A 19,531-nucleotide genomic window follows, 5' to 3' on the forward strand; every position below is an offset into this window, starting at 1 on the left:
TAACTTTGCAAAGACATAATTCCCAGATTAGTTCACCAAATATTCTGCTTCACAACTATCCCTAATAAGATAGTAGGGCAATGTACATTTGCACTGTGTTCAATTATTTCTACAAAGATGAAACAAATGTGACTAGTCCAACATCTTAATTATGATGATAAATGACAAGTTTTTCACATGAATTTCACTCCATCCTCAGGGGCTAATGAGCGGTTTGTGTGTGCAGGCGTGCGTGTGTGACACACAAAACGAACACCACCGTAAAAAGGGGACAAATGACTCTTTTCACATTAAAAACCGCTCAGGTGATGGACCAGTTGCTAGGTAATGAGAGCCAGGCAAATTACTTTCATGGTGGCGACTTGCGGACATAAAACGGTGGCCCCAGGGTGGAAGTGATTTAGCAGCCACCTCAGCCAGATTGCCCTCACAAGGATTCAGCTACCAAGCTCCAGTTGTATACATCATTTTATTTATTTCCCTCAAACAGCTGCGATATCCCAATTCATAGAGAGCGCGGTAACCTTTGCGGCACGGGTAATGGGTGAGAAAAACGCAAAAATAAAATGTTCTTTTTTTGCAGAAAAAGGAAGAAGAAGAAGAAGAAAAAAAAAAACATAACAGAATAGTGGGGAAGAGACACATTTAGTTGCTTAGTGATGCATGGTGCATTCTTGCAAGAGTAATAAGTGTGAAACAGCCAGGCCAACTTCTGCTTCTCATTTAGGTGGTAATAAGCAAAATTTGCAGCGGCTCATTAGTTCTCATACAGTTTGAATGTTAACAGCTAAACTCCTGACTGCCTGGTTAAAACCTCAGTCCATTAATGCAAATACAGAAACACGTTGGGGTGAAAAAGTGCAAGACGCAAAGGGAGAAAAAAATATTATCCATTTGCGTTGCAGAACATAAAACTTTGCAAAAGATTTGTCTGAAGAGGCAAAAGATGTGTTGAATACCTCTCTGTCCAGGCCTGCAGCCACTGTAATGATGCCTCCAGTTTTGTTGTTGATCGTGAACATATTGGAGGATGGACTGTCTGGAGTCTGGGACAAGATCTTGTATCGGAGCATGCCATTCGCCGTTTTGGGGTCATCCTTGTCAACAGACGTTACAGTCATAACATAGGTTCCTGTAGGAGAGGGGGAAATATTTCAGGTTATCTTCTTTTATTCATTTACTGCCGATCAAAATCCAGTGTTCATCTTTCTAACCGCTAAAATTCAGAAAAGGTAAAGGTTGTTCCGCTAATATTGTAGCAACATTGGAGCTGGAGGCACAGACATACATAGGTAAAAAAAAAAAAAAAAAAAACTTACCAGGTTTGGAGCCCTCTGGGACAGTCCCATTCCAGATCTGGTGGCTGAACTCAGGCCGGTTGTCATTCATGTCAATCACGTTGATCACAATATCTATGGGGTTTTCCACCTGGTTGCCATTCAGGTCTACCGCATGAGCTCTCAACTGGAGGAGAATAAAAATAGCAATTAAAAAAAACATGTAGATTGTAGAATGGTTTGAAGGAGGAAGTTCTCGAGCTGGAAGAACAATTACATTACACTTTGATGCAAAACAAGAACCCACCCAAAACAAGCCAGGTATTTAAGTCTTTGAAGGACCAGGTAATCACCAGCGCCCAGAACTTAATCCATACAGGCGCGCTCTACACGGCCATCTTTTTAAACATCCCATTCTATTTTAGTGTACGCAACTCGCAAAGCTGTAATTCAGGCCGTGCAAATTATATTGTTGTTAAAACAAGTGTGGATTTATCATAGCAATTTCTTCGTTACATTTACAGTGAAGGATAAACTGAATTGGTTGCTGCAACTCCCGGTCTTTCTGTGTCATGTCACACACTTGGTGCACAGTGCTCAGATATCCCAGAGCGGTCTGGGGTAGATGCTGAAACACTAGCCATTAAATTTTACAATAATGAAACAAAGTGCTAAGTTTGAGAAGAGAAGAACTTTTCTTTATGCTTTGGCCACTTTTGATTGACTAAAAAAAAAAAAGCACTAAAATGTATCCAGAGCTCAATTATTAATAATAATATATAGCTTTTTTTAAATTTGACACAATTAAAAATAGGAGAACCATGCTAATCTTAGCCTAGCAACTGAGCAAGTTGCCCCAGACAAAAACATTGTTAGCAGGAGGGTGATATGAGTTCGTTGAAGACTGCAACTGTGTTTTATAACAAAAGGAAGAAGAAAAAAAACAAAACACACGTTTCAGATGAAACATTGTCAGAACATTATAGCATCTTATTATCTTATTGAAACATATTAAGGTTGTCCAGAACAAACAAAAAGCGACATGATGCACGTGACGGTCTGGAAAAACAGATACTGCAACATCCTTATCCCTACTGGTGACCAATTAAAGCGCTACCCAATTAAAATACCAAGTGAGACCACATAATAATGAAACAGTGTTTTCTTTACATTTTAAATGGTTTTCTTAAGCACAGGCATCATATATGTGGATTTATATCACTTGATATTAAGATGTTTTTAAATCTGAATTTGAATTTTAGACATACATTAATCACAAAACACAGCTAAGCAAGTCTTTAACTTAATAACTTGAGCAAATTAAAAAAGGAAGTTGCTATTTTTAGATGTCAATCAATGTAGAGCTTTTGCAACTACATTTATCCATTGTCAAAGCCTATCTAAATCCCTGCTTTGAAGCCAAGCCTCACTAAATTAAACAGTTTTTCATAAACTAGTAGTTGACAATGTAATAAAAACAAACATACAAAACAGCAGTTTACTGCAAGTTAAAATGGTCTTTTCATAAAAAAAAAAAAATGGAACAACGAATTGACAAAAACAATCTACAAATGTAAGATGCAATCAATCAATGACATTTAAGACCTACAATAGAAAATGTGGACAAATAAACGTTTTTTAAAGCCTGAGATAAAGATTATTTAATTGGAGGATTTTAGGAGTTTAACACTCTGCTGAAACCATGATATACATGGAGTACTGAGCTAAGACTAAGGACCAAGTCATTTTAAATCACTAGGATTGGTATCTTGAAGGAAAAAAAAAAAAAAAAAAAAAAAAGGAAAAATCAGGACATCCTTGTAACAAACCGGTGGTGAAGGTATGTCAAGGTGTGGGAAAACATCACATAGCTGAAAAAATGTGGTTTAACCAGACATGCGGGATCACAGAAGGGGTCTTTTGTTGTGCAACCTGCTCTGCACTCCCATGGCACAATCTAAGAAATATTACACATAATGGGATGCTTCATTCAAAGCCAATGACAAAAGAAAAGCATCTTAATTTGTATGCGTTCTCTTGAATAAAGCGAAGGAGGTTTGCGTATACAACACAATCCTCATATGCATTTTTCAACACTCCATTTGCACTTCCCTGGTGTATTTTTACTTGTAAGCTATATACAGAAACAACATAATAACTTACTATTGTTCCCTATCCTATTATACTTCTATACAGCTTGTGCACAACATACCAATCTTTAATGGTTACCAATACAACATAATAATGAATAATACATATTTTGCAGTGTGGGTCTCGGCAGAACTGTCTGCATTGGATAAATATGCATGTAACTAAAGATTCAGTTAAAACAAAACTAAGCATCATGTGCACCACTTTCTGTTGAAGGGAATTTTTTCAGAGAGAATTAAGATGGGGTGGGAAGAAAAGCTCTAACAAATGAGGCAGCTTTAAAACTGAAGGTTATGTTTAAGTATCTGACAAATCATGTTCTCAAAATCCTTCAAATTCTCAGACGGATAAGACAGATTTCCCTGGGAAACTTCTTTTTTTTTTTAAGAGTCTGAGGAGATTGTTTAGGCTACACATGACCCTTGAGCACATGCCGACCGGCTGGAATGTGCCGCGTGTAAGCGAACACCTTTCTCCTGATAAAGCCGTCTGAAAAGAAATATTTTCAGATCACATTGAAATTCCCAAAGCTTTTCTTTAAATGCCGCCGTCTTGACTTACATGAAAGTTGGGGATGTGCTCTCGATCGAGGGGCTTGTTGACAGACAGTTCTCCAGAAATGGGATCGATGGTGAAGATTCCAGTGGGGGGCTGATCGGCGCCCGGACCCGTCACACTGTATCTCAGGGACCGGTTTTTATCATGATCCGAGCGAATCTGTTGGAACAAAGATTCGGTTTGAGAATCATCAATTTGAGAATCGCTCTACATGGCTGAACTCAAACTCTTCATCGCCTTATTGTTCCTACACATTCTACATTTCAATATTCCATAATTTTCCAGACTCATTTTTTTAGATTAATGTTCAAGACGTTTATAAGCAAAAACTACATTTTCAATTGAGCCGTTTCACTGCTTTCATTTTTTTTTTTTTCTTTTAAAACACAGACGCAAATAAATCGGCTCCATTTCAAAATCTAAAGCTATTGGAATGGTTGAGACTTGGGGAGAAGGACTTGAAGAAAATAAAGATTTTTGGTTTTTGTGATTTGTGAACAAACTTTAGGGGTAATAGCTGTTTTAGTGCCTTATATTTAACCAGAGCAGATTAAAGATCACAGCTGCTGTTCAACCCAAGTTTGATTGTCTAGAGCCCAAAAACAAAAGCTGAGAAATGGCCTTCATTTGACTTTTGTTATGAACGTGGATTAATTCAGCAAGTAAAAAAAATAAAGAATTTAAACATTGAGAAAAATCGGTGGCGATGTAGCAAATCAAGATAAAGCACATTTCAATATAGACTTTGTGTAATAAGAAAAAAAGAAAAGGTGGAAAAAAGTCTGTAAAACCAAAACCTATTGGCATACTTTCACATTTCTCCAGACCTGGTAAGTGTAAAAAAAAAAGAAATTCTAGGCTGCACAGAAACTGTCAAAATTCCATTAAACTTCAATAAACTCCCTTTTAGACCAGTATAGTTCAGTTTGACGCGTGGCTGTTGTCTGAGAACAAGCGTGCATGTAACGAGGTCCTACATAGTATTGAAGTCCTGTCATAGTTGGACTTTCTGCCCTGTTTTTCAGCGTAAGCTGAGACTTTGTGTGCCCCCGCCCTTGATCCATGCTGAGCAGCCAGACCTTTCCTCCTCCTGTTATCAGCAACTCGAGCCCAGAAACATCCTTCACATATAGCTGGATTAAAAATAAACGCGTACATATGGCAATCTCAGGATTTTGCCTTGTGCTCGGAGGTAAGCTGGTAGAAAAAGGATTCTGCTTCTAAGCTGTCCCAAAAGTTGTTTGAGCAACAGCTAACTCAGACGACTGAATTGTTGCTAAGAAATCAGGCTGTACATGTCCTTGAGATGTGTGAAAAAATAAAAAAAAGAGGACTGCAGGATCATAACAGTCAACCAACAATTATCATTTTGAGCACTTCAGATCTCAAAGGCTTCTAAATAATGCCAAGCTAAACTAGAAGAGACTGCTGAGTGCAACCTCAGAAATATGTTGTAAGCAGGAATCTACAGAATCTGGAACCTGCAAAGTTGTCTTATAAAGCAGCAAAGAAAAAGAAGAGAAGGAGAAGAAATGTGCCGTTTTAAAGCTCACTGGTGTCTGTGTGCATGTATCCAGTGGAGTCAAATACATTACCCGGACAAGCTCCTGTGGGAACGGGCCTCTGGAGTTCTCCGGCACATTGATTGGAGGGATGACCCAGTCTCTTTTTATGCGTTTCAGCGTGCTGTCCGCATTTTGCGACGGAAACACTATTTCGTTTAAATTCTTTGACGTGACTGGCGGGACGGCACGTTCCTGGACCTGCCAAAAGGAAATGATTTAGTGATTAGGTATATGCAGTGGAGTGTGAGTACAGACGTTTTTTAAAACACCCTGGAGGGATGGCTATGAGGTTGGCAGTGCCGATCTGTGGGTGGGTTTGCAACGGACAGAAATAGCCCAACGACATTTTCACAGCTAACTAAAGAATTCCTAAAGACGTTGGTAATCCAGTGACTAATGCCATTTCTAATGCCACTTGGACGTTTGCGCTCTAAACAGCAATTGGATAACACATAATGTGATGTGCACATTCAGGTCCAACTCACAATGACCTGAAATGTCTATCTGATGATTTAACTTTGAGTAAAAGCTTGTAAAAGCAAAGATTTTTAGGCAAAGGAATGCACCAAGAAATCATTTGGTAACGGGAAAAGTTTTTTAGCTTGACTGGCCACATAGAAACTCAAACATCCATATTTATTTTACCATCAGTTGTTATTGAGGAAAGTCAATCATTTTGAGTGAGGTGGGTATAACGAAGTTAAAAGAAACAGAAAAAAACAATAAGAAGCTACTGAAAATGATGTTCTTCCACACATAGACCTATATTGACAGTTAGAAACACCAATATACGATGCAAAACTCATCTCTCCCTCTGTTCCAGTCACTCCAGTAAGGGCTTTTTTAATGCTGAAGTTGGTAAAGGCTGCCGGGAGCTTTGCAAAAGCCGAGAGATCGGAAACCGGACACAAAACTCTGAACGGTTCAGCCTTTGGTGAAGTTAGAACGTCTGCTGTGCAGTTTGATTTAGTGTTTAAGCTCGTTAGCAAACACTATTTATGTTATACAGGTGAGAGTAAAAAAAAAAAAAAAACAAAAAAAAAAAACATCCCTGCTCTGGAGCAATGTGCTGGCATGCGCCTGCCTGGAAAATTAAAACTATAAATTCGACTTGTGTGAATAAAATACTGCTGACGTTGACCCTTTCCGGAATAGTTAATAACTAAAGAAAATCTCTTGGTGACAAACAGGCTTCCATTCAATGCAGATTTTAAATCCTCGTTTAATCAAATGAGACCATCTGTTCTGGCTTCCTTTGAAGCGCTGAATTCAAACAGTACTTATTGTGAGGGTACGTATTGCCTCGAAACACCTTGAAATTGCTTCCGTAGCCTCACTCCTGCGACACTGGATTGTTTTAAATGGCAGATCTTCTTCTTATGTACTGATAAAACCCACCCACACAGACGTACCGGCTTCCATAATGGATCTGCCATCCTCCCTCAGCAGTAATGAAAAAGATTTGAAACAAACGAGGGTGGTACCTGAACCGCCAGACACTATGCACGCGCATGGTTCACATTGCCTACGCTGCTCCAGAGACTAAGAAGACGCAAGAGCTGCCTGAGAAAGTTAAAATACCCTTGAACTGAATAAGATGGGGAGGAAAATGGCAAAACCAAGTCAATAAATAAAGTCTGCCCATCTTAATAGCAGATATGATTTCTGTTTTCAAACTGCCACTCCCTCCTAGCGACCTTCCTTAGCGTCGCCTGTTAATATCTGAACACCGACAGCTTGTTAGGTAGCCAAGTACCGCAAACTACAACAAAGCGCCTTGTGCAAACACAGAAATTAATTACCACTTTTTCACCTTATAACATGACTCACATCCACAACACTCTTCCTCCCCAACATCTGGGGAGATGTCACAGAGCTTCCACTAATCATGTTTGAAATCCGATTATACCGCTTTCGCACACACCGAAACGGCAGAGGAGGCAAGCGGGGCAGATAGCGAAGGAGCATGCCTCGGAAATATCTATTACCCTATTAAAACGGCTGCGAGTGAGACCAGTAATTATTTGGAACTTGCATCTGGAATGATGAATGGCGTGGCGGATGTGTTCGGCCCAGCGCTGAACAGATCTATCTCTGGTGCACTGGAGGTCTGTACCCATCCACACTTAGCCCGCACTTTCCATCTCCAGATTAAAAGTCTACTTCAGCCTCCCAGAGAGTGTTGGGCTGAGTGATGGCCTGAGTGTTTGTAAGTGTGTAGAAGGATTACACGTGTGTGCGGTTGCCCTTTCGGAAAAGAGAGAAGGAAAAAAAAAAAAAGATCTGTCTTCTATTTCCTCACGCATTTTTCTCCGAGTGGGGTAGAACTAAAGTTTAAATTGTGATGGAGACAGAGGGTAAGGAGTTGCGAACTCATTAATGAGGATATTGTTTGGTTGCCGTTGATTAAAATGTTTCCCAAGGCTAGCACGTTAATTGCGGCATTTAAAAAAAATAAAAAAAAATAAATAAAATGCAATTGTTGATGTGATAAAAAGTTGTCTGATGATTTATGGCGACAATAGAGCTTGGGCGGTGGGGGTGGTTGTTTAGGGTAATAACAGCTTATGACTTCAAAACTGCAACACCCTAATTTCATTAAGAATCAGGGCAAATTCAAAGCTGTAAACAACTAAATGACTTGTTAATTTTTGTCCACATATAACATAACTGTGGTCTTTTCACATTTCTAATGCCAAGCTTAAAAAACATCTACCTGTATAAAACTGAGTACATGTGGGGACGCACCAAAATCAAATCCAGATTGGCCAATTTTCCCTTAATTGGTCCCAAATGGTGATTGATTGAACAAATAATGAAAAAAAAGGAAAAATCTGAATTTGATTTTCATTGAATACGTCAAAACCTACAACTCTGAGTTGTAGGTTTCTGAGTTTAATACATACCATGATAAAAGGGGAAAATCTTTATATTCCGTTATTTGAGTTGGACTGAAAACTACATTATTAAAAGAACACGGAGCAAAAAAATACATAAATAATAAAAATTGAATTTGGCTGAAATCAGAATCAGCAGATCACGACTTTAAAGAGGACTGGAAATTGGTATCGGCCAAACAAAGCTTGATCTGTGTATAAGTACAGATTTCACCAACATGACGTACCAACAGGAACCTCTTCCAGCAAACAAAGCCATAAAATCTCAACCTGCACAAGTTTTATTTTTGCTGAGCAGACTTGTGCCAACAGCACTAATGCAAACTCCATTTGTTTTATCTTTGCATCCATGTAAATTTGTCACCTACCTTTCCTGGGACTTCTTGTCACGTTAAATCAGAAAAAGCCAAGGTACTTTAAAGTACTTTAGCAGGCTTAAAAGGAAAAGCGCTCTGGACTTTGCAAAAGCAAGCAAAATTATTGCATTTGGGTTTTCTCATTAAGACTCCACAAGGCCAATCATTTAGCATCAAACGGCAATAATTACTAACTTATGCAAATAAATGCTTTCTGGTCTCCTCTTAGAAAGTGTATGAATACAGTAATAAGCAACTGAAATCAGCCTGGATGTAGTTTTATATGTACCCCTCCTTCACTGTGAGCTGCAGAGACTGTTAAATGGGCCCATTCAGACATCCACCATCTTTAAGTGAAGTTAAACGTCTGGAAAGGAGCAGGCCTTTAGCTGCAGCCTTCCTTTAAGCTTCGGTGCAGACAGACATGACATGTGCCAGGCCTTTTTTTTTTTTTTTTTTTTTTTGTCAAATTCCCCCTCATCCTCTGCCAAATAAAATGCTGACATGTGAAACACATGGCCACAGACACTAACAGATGAGCGGCTTTCTCCAGCTCACGCAGATGCTTTCCATATCCCGCCGCCTGAAACGAGGCGTGCCCTCCTCTGGAAGACAAAGCGGTGACCTCAGAGAGTTCAACTTTACTTAAAGCTATTCGGCACTCCATCTTTACCCTTCACTGACCATGCTGATATAACATTTGTGCTTCGGGTAAATCGACACGTTCGCTTCTAATTAAGCAAGCGTCCGTCCTGTCTCGTGGAACACCTGCTGCAATTCAGGGAAGCAGTCATCTGTGAATGTACAGCAGGTATAAAATGCATTATTTATCTGCTGTAAGGGCAGAAAAACGATCGCTTTGCATTTCCCCAGCTATAATACCAGGCGGCAAACAAAACGAGAGAGCATTACAGGGAAGCTGAGATTACTCACCTGCGTGGGAGGCATCATCTTGACTTGTGTCACCCATTGCTGCTGAGTGGCGGCGTCTACAGCCTTGATCAGCAAGGACGAAGCAGGGGCCGCGGTGCGCTGAAGAGTCCTCGCCGCGTAAACTACTCCGTCGTCCTCTATCCGGAAGTCGGATGGATTGCTGCATTCGAACCGCACCAGACCTCCTCGGCCACAGCTGACAAACTTCACTGCAAGAGAAAGCGGCAGAAGGATTCCCGCTTAAAATCAGACAAACCGGGGCGAAAAAGCGGGGAACGGAGACAGAGGGGCGGAAAGAGAGCCAGCGAGACAGAAAGCCCACAAAAGGTTTTCTGATTCTTCTCCTCGCTTATACATTATTCACTTCAAGCTGTTGCCCAAAAGGTACAGCTCCAAACAAGTGAAGGGGAGGAAAAAAGGGAGGAGAATAGCCTGCGTGGAGACGGGAAGTGTGCTCCTTAAGGGATTTTTAATGTATATAAAAAAAAGTCTGAACAATACATTTAAAATGTGATGTTGACAACGCAGTCTTAAGCTTTGCAAAACAAGAAAAAAACCCAAAAAAAACAACATACTTTTAATATTTTAACATTTCAAATGCTGAAAAAGCTTCTTTTTTTTTGCTTCAGCAAAAGGCCATCGTATGCTAGTTTCGTCCCCCGTGACACACGGGGATGTTTTCCGCGGACGACTATACGGCGCTCGGCTCCTTGAGACGCTACATTGGAGTTTGATGTTTATTTCATAAGCGAGAGCGCACAGAAATCCAAAACCCGGTGCGCGCACATCAAGTCGCGGCAGACAGGTGGCTCTGCCGGGGCCCCGTGTCCCAAAGGCGCGGCGGCGGCGGCAGGGGTACAACGGCGTTTCATGTTGCGGCTGAGTGACAGGGCAACACTAGCCGCGTCTCCCTGCATATGCGCACACCAACGCCTCGGCAGCCGAGAGCGTCGTCGCACGCGCGGAAACGTGCCGTTGTGTTGTTTAAAGAGATCATAATGTTGCCACATATCATTTATATGAAGGTTACAACGAAGAGGTCATGAATTATTAAAGCAGATGTGAAACTACTTAACAAAAAAACAACAACAAAAAAAATAAAATAAATAAGAGACGACGAACGCTGTGAACGTGGGCGCCTTATCTTCTTTGAGCCGATACCGTTGGGACCCACTGATGTCTACGGAGTATCAGCTGCGCTTGGCGAGCAGAGAGTTCCTCTGAGCTCGAGGAAAAGATACCGCCGACCAGTTTGGGGTCTGAAGAGAAACCACAAGTGCACCACATCCTGGAAGTATTACATTTTTCAGTGATGTGGGTAACTTTAAAGCACTTCCTGCATAACAACCTGCAGGTTACACAGAACTGCCATTCAGCCGAAATGTTGCCTTGCAGCGCACACGGAATGAAGGTTATAAAGCTAAGGTTTCAACAATGGAAATGGAAGATGACAGCATCTTTCTTTTAGACCATCTCCTTACTGCCTATTTCGGTTCAATTACCCTTGACCAATTAGCTTTTTTTTCCTCCCCTCTTTGAACTCGGCAACGCTGACACTAGATAAATCGCTCCCTTTCTGATGCTTTGGCTTTAAAACCAGGTGCCTGTAAGCTCAAAGCCCTGAGGCAATCACCAGCCATCTCAAGTCAGCAGCAGATCCTCCGACGGATGTAGAATACAGAGTAAGGGACTGTCAAAATAACTCACAATGCAGCAGAAGGCTGTCAGGAAATTTAGGAAACTTCACTGTTTTCAAAAGTGGGCAAAGTCTTAGGCAATTTTCACTGCGTCTTCAAGAAAAGGCTTTCCCTGCAAACAGAAGTGAAGCTTGGCATTATCGTAACGCGCAACAAAAAAAGGGCTGCGTTATTTAAAATCAATTAAATTGTTTAAAAATGCCTAATTTGATTCTTTTTGAAGAACATGGACCTGCCAATTCAGATTTCAGCCGATTCATTTTTTAATAATAAGATAATGGAAACGGAATGCAGCCGATTTGTTCTCCTTGCCGTGGGTGGTAATTAATTCTTTATAACAGGAGCAGAGGAGACAACTTGTGCGAGTAGCTGCTGTAAAATGAAAATAAAATAAGCATAGCTAGCATTCTGAACACGACAGCACCCATGCACCTTTCTCTAAAAAAAAAAAAAAAAAAAAAAAATTGTAGCAAACATAAGCTTAAACATTTCTAAAAGGCTCCAGCAGGTTCCACAACAAATACACCTTCCTATTAACTGTTTAAGCCCGTTGGACCTGATTTTGGGCCCATCAGAGCTACACCTGTTTTATCATGCTTTAAAACTAGGTCAGAAACAGTTTTTCCTTTCCTAAATCCCTCTAACGATGGTTTTAATTTTTATAAAACACATCCCCATTTTATTTTTTCCACAAATACAAGTGGTTTTACAGCATTTTAAAAAAACACACAAAATGCCTTTTAACTGTCCGTCAAACATTGTTGTCTCAGAAAAATGCTTTGCTGCACAGATGCTTAATCGTTTATAGTGAAGATGTGGATATGCAAAGTCTGAGGCTTTTCAAAATTTCATGACAACCCTTTTAAAAAAATATAGGAAATGTGTTAACAGGAAAACTACAATATATTTAGGCCAACATGTTCAACTAATCATGGATTGTTTGAAATTTCTTACATTGCTCGCGTTTCCTCTTATATGATTTTTAAACACCTCTCAGAGACTAACAGCAGGCAACTTTGAGTCTTCTTCCCTCAGTAACAAGTTCCACTGAACAGTGTTGCTGCAAAACGTAGTGTTAATAACATATTGTGCATTCACTGAGTGGAAAATCTGCTGTTTTATTTTTTTGCAGCTTGCCGATTACCTGCCATGAAAATTGGCGGATTTTAGTCAACAGCCAATTTCAGATCTCCACCACAAAAGAAATACCCGTTTTAATTCACCAACGCCATGGTAATCAAAACCTAAATATTTAAAGCGACATATGTCCAGTGGTCCTAAATAGGTCAACCAAAAAAGCGGCCGTGGTTTTGCTCTAGTAGTTTTAGCTAGATGTTGGCAGTGTGTGCAGTTTTTTCGCCCCACTCCCCATCGGAGAGGCCGCTCTCTACAGTCACTCTCCCCGGCATCGCAAGCTGCCAGCAGCGCCGATGATAATGTATGGGAATGTCCTGCACACATCTATTCATGTCTCCGACAGACTCTGGTGGCTCATAACGCCACACAAAAAAGAAGACGGCGTGCGATTCAGCTGCAGGTTATCCATCTCCAGATGAATTGGCTCCCCTAGGTAAAGGGTAAAGGGTGGAGAGAGAGAGAGATCTTGGTTGCCACACCCTATCACACATGTCACCACGGGCAGGACGATAACGGCTCGATTTGGGCAGAAATGCCGATGCAGCACAGAGAAGAGCTGGGGGTTGGGGGTAGAAAGAAAAAAAAGGGGGGGGGGGAAAGCAAGAGGGGGAAACAGGCATGTCAGCAGAAAGAACTGTCCGACTAATGCCCTGAACCAGAGCCCAAAATTACCTCCGACTCAATGATCCCATTCACAGCTTGGATACATCCACCCCCCCCCCATCCCTACTCCCTTCCCGGACAACACAAAAACCCCCTGTAACCTCTCCACAGTCCAAGAGTGGCTCTCTATTGTCCCCACATCACGTGATGACTCTAACTCAGACAGACGCAAATAGTTTGCAGAGAAAAGGGGGGAGAGGGGAAGACATTTAATTTGGGCCACAGAACGTGGACTCGTCCACTACGCAGGGGGGGGGGGGGCAGAGAAAATGTCCCACAATCTCATCTTTAATGCCCGGCTGCCAACTGCACTCGCTTGAACTTCCTCTAATGTGCCGCTAATGCGACAAGAGCGAAACCTCTCATGTGAGATCATCCCGGTACGCCATCACTTCTTGGGAGAAGCGAGGTCACCGACAGCTGAGAAATGCCCAGCATAGGTGTTTCATCAGCGGCTGGGAGACGTACGCGCACCGGTGCAAATGCTCGGGTGTCAATCTCCCGACCCGACCCGAGCAAAAATCGCTCTACACCCCCTGGACCGAGTGCATAATTCCACAAATGAATTTGACCGGGGGTTAGCAGAGCCGACCTGAGCCTGGCGATGATACGAGGCAATGTGAAGCGAAGGCTCAAACTGAGTGTTCGTCCCAGCCAGCGCCACCCTTTCTACAATCCTGTTGAGCCCCCAGTGGAGCCTGCTCTGTGATATCGCAATTCAAACTGCTGTGATATGAAAGTCTAAGCTGGTTTAAAAAAAAAAAAAAAAAAAAAAACGGGGGAGAACACAGTAAATTAAGGTCAGCATTCTCTAGCTGTGCGGAGTCTTTTAGTGCAAACCACAAAAAAAAAAAAAAAAAAAAATCCCCCAACAGCATATTCTGTAATCGGCCAATTATTGCACAAACTGCTAAAAGCACAATGTGCTAATGGAACACAAAGTAAGATTGCTGCTTGCTATGCGTAATTGCTCATGCATGTTCTTTTTTAGCATTGTGTTGTTTTTTTTTAAAGGCTATCGTTATGATTGCATATATTACAGCTTTAGGGCTGGTAAATAAGACCCTTGTCTAATATAATTTGTCTTGTTCCTCTTAAATAAAGAGGGGTTTTTTTTCCTAATAGTGCTTAAAATGTGCTTTTTTTTTTTTTAAAAAAAAAGGAGAGCATCCATCAAAAAAACGAAATACTGGAGTGACTGAATACGTCTCGCTAAACAAAGACTTCCGGATACAAAGAGACGATGGAGGTGTAGTCCTGTTTTCCACAAATAGCATATTCTTCAGAGACGGTGAACAGTTTGTAGTCCCAGCTTTAATGTGAGAATGAGGATAGTTAATTTTGCCAGTCTGAACACTTGAAGGCAGGGCTCTTCAAGCGCATGCATTTATAGACGGACATACAATGTTCAGGGGGATTTGCGTGAAAAAATAAATAAATAAAAAAAAATCTCTGCAGTGCCGCTGCCAATTAAGAAAGCTAAAGGAGAATAGCATCAGAGCTAAAAAAAAAATACATAACAAGCAGCTGGCTCATTTTCGTAGCTTGATTATAGTGACCGATCCCTGAGCTCTTGGTTTCGTTCTTAAAGCTGCTAGATCAGTTGGAGGATTCTGGCAAGGCTGTCAAAAACGTATCGGTACCACGCTGCTTTCATAACAAAACACACACGATTATCCAAACTGAGGAGGATACGCACCATAAATTTAGCTTTTATTCTTTTCTGCTTGGTCTGTACCAAACACAGGTTTTTATGTTTTATTATTTTCTGCTTGGTCTGTACCAAACAGTTTTTTTTTTCTTTTTAGTTAAAAAAAAGAAAAGTGCAGCAAACTGGCTCCAAGGATATAGGCATGTTCCTAATTTGCTTGACAGGTACGTTTTTCCAAGTCGCGTTTAAACATTTATACATTTGTTCCAGGGGTAAAGTCACCTCATTTTAACAACTACTTTATTCTCAAGTCCCTCAAGCCAGTGTTCTCTAGATTTGCTATAAAAGATGCATCTTTGCTGGGCCGACTTAAAAATCTAGGAAAGAAATGATCTCTTTAAATACTTCCACTATAATCTTCCAACGCAAGTATTCTCCAATTGCTTTTTCATTCCTGTTGCAAAATTGGGCTCACTTAACAGAAAACATGTTTGTTTTTTTCCAGTAGTATTTTGCGTTTGAAAATTAGCAGCCTCTGAGTTTATGGTGTATATGAACCAGCGGGGGAAACGTGATTATTTAAGGACTTTGTTGAGTAAACAAAATGATTCTGTGTTTTCCATCACGCTGACAGTCGGGCATTGTGTGGATTAGCGTGCCACTGGAGCCAAGAACTGATAAGGCTAAGCCACATCCTTCTGCAGTTATCAGTGCATTGCTACGAGGAATTTGTTCAACGGGTTATTGAGACGAGCGACTTGATACACAGGGTTTAGAGAACCATAATGACCGCGCTGCTAAGATATCAACCGCTCAGGAACCACAATACTCATTTTAACATCAACAAATTAATAGATACACATACATGTGCATGTATAAACTGTTGCCTGAAGACACTTAATAGGTAAAAGTATACAAAGTGGTAATCTCTGCTGATACTCACCATCTTTAACATTCTATATCTGTCATTAGGGTAGCTAGCATCGCTAAAACAACAGTTTCAGCCTCTTATCTGCTAAAAGTTTCTCTTAGGCCCAAATGAAAGGCTGAATTTTCTCCTTTCAATACTAAAAACCTACGTTTGTTTTATTTGTATACAAATTAACACCTCCACTTCATTTAGAAACTGCCTGATAAAAAAAAAAAATATTTCTTAAAACTGTAAATAGATTCTGATGGCAAGAGGTTTTTAAAAAACAAAAAAAAAAAAAAAAAAAAAAAAAAAACTTAGTCTAAAAACAAGAAACTCATCTTTCTTCTGTACAAAAGAGTTTATTTGGTCCTCTGACCCAGTGGTGCTTCAGTAGGGTTGCGTTCCCCAACAAAAACACATCAGATATTTCAGTTTCCGACCATTCAGCCACCCAACCGGGCCAATAAAGCTGGAAATCCAGTCACCAGTCAATTTGTGGTAACACCACTATAGCAAAACTCAGGATAATACACACGTCTTCTTAAAAATGAATATCTTCCTCGCCATATATTTTTTAATAAAATTGTAGAGACAGGATTGTTTTTAGTGATGTTTTATCCACCTGAACCCGCACAAACGCGGGTGTTTTAAACATGCCAAAGGCATAGGGGGCAGTGTACCGCAAAGCTAAAACCTATGTCAGCCAGTCAGAATCCTTCAAATCAATGCGGTACCGCGCACGTGACATCACCGTCTCAAGAGCAACGCCCCTTTTGCCGCTTAGGTAGGGCATACAGGAGAGAACGCACGGATAACCCAGCTATTACAAGCGCAACAGAACTAGCGATATGACCGACTTTACAGCCGTTAAACTTTCCCAAGACGATGTTCCAGACGCACGGTTTACTGGTCGCACTGTGGAAGAACACACCAACCTTCAGCTCAAACGATGGCTTGAGGTTCGAGGGCTTAAAAAGACTGGAAAACTGGCCGAGTTGATGAACGGTAAGCTTTGTTTTTTTTTCCTGCGCGGCGATCATGGCAGCGTCGGCCGTTTTTTTTTTGTTGTTGTTTGCAATCACCGTCCAAGAATGGGTATATGTTTAATGTTTGTCTCATTTGAAATGTTTTTGAGTAAGCTATCCTGGTAGCAGGCTATCATGTTAGCGCCTGCTACCATGATAGCCTATATGCTGTCATGGTAGCAGGCGCTACTTTATTAACATGTCGGCCACCAAAATACTCTTACCTTGACTTGATGTCGCTGGAATTGGGTCAGGATGTTCTTCGGTTGTGCCCTTTCCTCCGACAAAATGCTTGCTACATATGTACTTGAATTTGGTAACTTTTTCCGGGTTGAACTGTTGTGTAGGCCGACCGCCCCGGTGTTCCAAGCGCACACATTTTTCCTTGGCAGTCTTGAAGAAAACATCCTTCATATGCGGCCGATCAGCGTACCTCGAGTCGCTGTTGCACGTTCCATAGCAACAATGTTTAAAAACCATGGTCTTAGATTTGGAAAAAGCAGTCGTTTTAACGAGTAAAACCTAGGCTAACGCACGTCTCTTTTACAGCGAAACAGCGGCGGGTTACCGGAGTTTGCCCCACTGCGTACCACGTGATGTGACGTCATTGTGACGTTGTGTTTCTAAAAATAGCTCACGCGCGGTACCCCATTGCGATGTGAAGAGCATTGTGCCTCCGTATTGACAGGTAGCTGTGGTAAAACAGCTGACCTCCAAACGCTCCCTCTCCTTTCCACCTCAACGTATTAGAGCAGCCGGGCATAAAACCAAACGAGCCAAAAGCGTCTGAACCAGCTGTAATGTCTGTAACGTTCAGTGAATGCTTTTACTTTGAAGTCTAGACACTGAGGTGAAGACAGGAAATGCGGTGTGGTTGCCAGGACAACGTCAGATGAAAAGAGATGCCATTGATTTCATTGCAGGGAATTTGTCCAGTTTAACATTCATTAGACGCATATTGTAAACAATTACAACACCAACGTAAAAATCGGCTCCTCTCTGATAGCTTTAATATTTCCTCCTCTGCACGGCAAAGCTAACAATGGTCGCCCACGTGTGACGTCACCGCCGCGCTGTTTGTCACAGGCTGTGATGCGCTGGACCCTAAAGCACCGTTATTAGAAATCATTGTTTTTAGTGACGTAAAACTGAGTTTTGGTGTGGATAAAAGACATCTGGACTAGACCTAATTTTTCCAGTCTAAACACCTAAAACAATAACAAAACACCTAGTTTCTGTTCTGGTTGGTTGGGCCAAGCAGTTAATATGTCCTACCAACAGGTTCCTCCTACACATCCAAATGACAGTAGGCACTACAGAGTTATGGTTTTCAGGCCTTGTTCACATTGAAATGAACTTTTGCCGAAATCATCTACAAACATACAGACCTGGAATTGTTCACTTTTTGGGTCATGTTTTTGTATGGGTGAAGTAAAGTCTGGAAGTCAATGGACCACCACCCCCCCAAAAAGGCTGGCATAGAGCACATGCTTTTAGCTAGCTTTTACATCATACCCCCTTCAAAATCAAGGGCTAAATTTCTGTCTACAACAAAAAATATACAAATTTAAGAACACCAAGTTTTCCTTGGAAACTGATAAGCTTATAAAATACGAGTTTGCACACTATCCGTTCTTTAAAACAAAAACAAAACAAAACTATCTTGGGGGCCCTAAAACCTCAGGGGTCCCTGGGCTACTGCCAGAGCAAGCCCTTGCCCAAGTCCAGCACAGGTGACAATACTAATTTTAGAAAATGCAGCCCTGTACATCCATCACTGCAATGCCATGGGGTCGCTACAGCGCTATCTCAGGCATTTTAAGCAGGACAAAAAGTTAAACCTCATCCCTGAGGTTCGGAATGGGGGAAGATGCAACCATAAATCATTCATGGCGCATCATTGTGCTTTAACAAAAAACTAAAACGGCATAACAGCAAGAATATTTGGACTAAGACAAGAATTATTTGGAATCTTAAAACTAATTTGCAAGAGAACAACTCGTTCTTGTTTCAATAGTGGGAAGTGTGGGAGAAATGAAAAGAAATGCTTTGCCTAAATTAGACGACAGAGCAGGTGTTGCATTCCTTGATCTTTTATTTTGAGGTTAATACTAAAAAGGCTAAAGACAAGTCTTCAAGGAAAGCAGCCAACTGGTTTATTAGCTTGTCATCGTGAGCCCCCATGCCTGTGAATTCAAGCTGAGCCCATGTTTTCTGAAGAGGCTGATCACGAGGGCCAGGCACTAAAAGTGACTCAATGCAACCTGTAATGTGACATTATTGGGGTCTTTTGATCTCCAAAGCATAGACTCAAAGCTATTTAGTGCCTCCCCTTGATCATTTGTGTCAAAATACCATCACGAAAATCAAAGAGGCAGAAAAACAGCCGGTGACCAGGAACGAGATAACCCCTACTGGCATTTTCCCCGAGTCTCGCAAGACTTTTAATTGCAACAGCAGAGGTGTTTCAGTCGCTGACTTGTTACTGAGAGGGAATATAAGGGACAGACTGTATGTTTGTGCCTAGAACTGTAGCAATTATTGTTTTCCAGGACAAGAATTCGAGCGGGATGAGGGACCGATGCAGCATTTACGGAATATATAATTATTCTTAGAAACACAAGAAAGGCAAACGTGTGGTCAGAATGCGGTGGGTGCAAGACAGATGTGTGTGCAAAAGCATTACAGGGTTTAGCAGGAGCTGGGAA

General features: G+C 41.2%; 1 protein-coding gene across 1 annotated transcript in view; it reads right to left on the reverse strand.

The window, feature by feature from the left end:
* cdh2 (cadherin 2, type 1, N-cadherin (neuronal)) overlaps nt 1–19,531 on the reverse strand; it is an 84,161-nt gene that overhangs the window by 21,060 nt on the left and 43,570 nt on the right. Inside the window, exons 3-7 of the mRNA XM_012875420.3 lie at nt 9,738–9,946; nt 5,582–5,749; nt 3,990–4,145; nt 1,320–1,464; nt 960–1,132 (exon numbers count right to left, since the gene is read on the reverse strand). Coding sequence (XP_012730874.2) covers nt 960–1,132; nt 1,320–1,464; nt 3,990–4,145; nt 5,582–5,749; nt 9,738–9,946 — 851 coding nt within the window. The remainder of the gene's footprint in view (nt 1–959; nt 1,133–1,319; nt 1,465–3,989; nt 4,146–5,581; nt 5,750–9,737; nt 9,947–19,531) is intronic.

The sequence above is a fragment of the Fundulus heteroclitus genome, chromosome 6 (genome assembly GCF_011125445.2).
Source record: "Fundulus heteroclitus isolate FHET01 chromosome 6, MU-UCD_Fhet_4.1, whole genome shotgun sequence".
In the NCBI taxonomy this organism is placed as follows: domain Eukaryota; kingdom Metazoa; phylum Chordata; class Actinopteri; order Cyprinodontiformes; family Fundulidae; genus Fundulus; species Fundulus heteroclitus.